Source organism: Morchella sextelata (assembly GCF_020137385.1).
Source record: "Morchella sextelata strain SCLS chromosome Unknown scls_16, whole genome shotgun sequence".
NCBI classification, from domain to species: domain Eukaryota; kingdom Fungi; phylum Ascomycota; class Pezizomycetes; order Pezizales; family Morchellaceae; genus Morchella; species Morchella sextelata.
The window spans coordinates 254,534-256,708 of record NW_025408631.1 but is presented as its reverse complement, the minus strand read 5'-3'; the positions used below and the strand labels follow the sequence as shown (position 1 = coordinate 256,708).

At 49.9% G+C, this 2,175-nt stretch overlaps 1 protein-coding gene across 1 annotated transcript; it reads left to right on the top strand.

The window, feature by feature from the left end:
- Positions 1-952: 952 nt before the first annotated feature.
- H6S33_003783 (uncharacterized protein) lies at positions 953-2,175 on the top strand (the record flags this gene model as incomplete). The annotated part of the gene is made up of 3 exons (XM_044835538.1): positions 953-987; positions 1,083-1,937; positions 2,007-2,175. The coding sequence occupies 3 exons, from the start codon at positions 953-955 to the stop codon at positions 2,173-2,175; spliced, it is 1,059 nt and encodes a 352-aa protein (XP_044691317.1).

Here is a 2,175-nt window from a genome sequence, read left to right as displayed (position 1 = left end):
GTGTGGGTTTGATGTCAGCCAGTCCAAGTCAGGCATGCAACGAAAGAAAGAAAGAAAGAAAAGAAAGAATCCCGCATTCCCCATTCACGAGAAAACAGAAAATCTTCGTACTCTAAAGTGCATAAATCTTGTGTAATCAAACCAACCCTACCTTCAAAACCTCCACGACAATCCTGCTGTCAAATTTAATCTATAGATCTGCTGGAATTCTTCCCCTCATCCTCTTCCTCCTCCTCTGCCCCCTTCCTCTTCAACTTTACTACCTTTCCATACATACCACGCCGCAACTACATTGACATATCATCTACTCTGCTCTGCTCTGCTCCACTGACCGAGTTCTCGTCTTCCTCTCGCCAGTTGAACCAATCTCTGCTTGTCTTTCGCCTATATAACAAGTTTTCTCCCTGCCACCCCCTGACCTGGTACGATCTGATCTGATCTATTCCCTACGGTTTCCCTGGTTTCTGCTGTTGCGGCTGTGTTGTTGCTACTACTGCTTCTTCACCCCATCTTCTTCGGCTTCCACTCGCACCACTCATCTCGTCAGTTTGTCGTCCCACGTACACCCAATACCCGTAACAACCTCTCACAAGATTCTCCTCCATAACAACGAAAAGTCTTTCCGGGTTGATAAAATTCTATCTTGAGGATCTATAAACCGTATCCATTTTCCGACCGCTGATCCCCCACTTTTCAGCGCCCCCCAACGTCACTACATATCCCTCTCTGAAATACGAGAGGCGCTTCTTCAAAAACTACTTTGAACGTCTTATTTCTCTTCGGGCCTATTTGTAAAATACCCTTTTTGATACTCCCATTTAATTTCTTTAAGCACAGGCTGGTTGCTTGCCACTCGTTTCTTCACATCCTCCTCCTCCTGGACATCAGAAGAGATTTTTTCCCTCCTCCGATTTCCAAGTGCAGTACATAATTCACCCAGACCCAGCTACCAATGGACTCGAACTCACTATGGACTCGACGCTCGAAGTAAGAAATTGCACCTTCCTCTCTCCCCGCCCTTCCCCGCCCCATTCCCTGCCCCCGCAACTGGAACTCTGGCTGACGCAAAAAAATCTTCACAGTAGTTCCGGTAAACTCTCCTTGTCCATGTCCACCACGGTACCTTCCACCGCAAGCAATACCGGTGAACCACCATCGTCAAAGATCTTTGGTCCACCTTCAGCCAAGGCCAGAGGACCTAACTACAAGAACCCGTTCAACGACTTGCAAAGCATAAACACTACCAGTCCAGCCCTCCCTTCCCCGACTGCAACAAAGTCCGCATCAGCTGCGTCTGCATTCAATATTGGTATTGGCGGCGCCTTTGGTTCCTTTGGTGTTAAGACTCCGAAAACCCCAGGCACCGCCGGAGGAGGTGATGGCTTGAATGCGGCGGGGGCTATCAACTCTTCGAACAATCCGATCTCTCCGCCGAAGGGCGGATTAACGGCATCCGAGGTTGTCGCGGGAGGTAGGAAAGCCGTAGCTACCGCACCCCAACAACCCCCACAGCAGGACTCCCACCCATTGAAGAATACGTGGATTGTCTGGTATAGGGCCCCGGGCAACAAGTTTCAGGATTACGAGAAATCGACCTTGAAAATTGCCTACTTTGGTACGGTGGAGGAGTTTTGGGGCGTGTACACTCACCTGCGGCGACCGAGTGCTCTACCGCATGTGAGTGACTACCATCTATTTAAAAAGGGTATTAGGCCTGTATGGGAGGACAAGGAGAATAGAAAAGGTGGAAAGTGGAACATCCGATTGAAGAAGGGTGTTAGCACAAGGTACTGGGAGGACCTAGTTTTGGCGATCGTTGGAGACCAATTTGGTGAAGCTGGCGAGGACCTGTGTGGTGCGGTGCTAAGCATCCGGGGTAATGAGGACGTCTTAAGCGTTTGGACGAGGGTGGATGGATCGAGCTGCCTGAAGATAAAGTATGCCTCCCTTTCTATCTCTTATCCAATGTGTAAGTGAAATCGATGGCTAACGACTTGTGCTTGAAGGGAAACTATCAAACGCAAGCTCAATCTCCCCCAGGGAACCAGGATTGACTGGAAATCCCACGCCTCATCCCTCGAAGCTGTCATCAACAAGACAGGACCAGCTACCGGCGGGGTCACAAACGGGGGAGGTTCCAGTGGTGCTGGAACAGGTGCCCCTACGTCACAATAG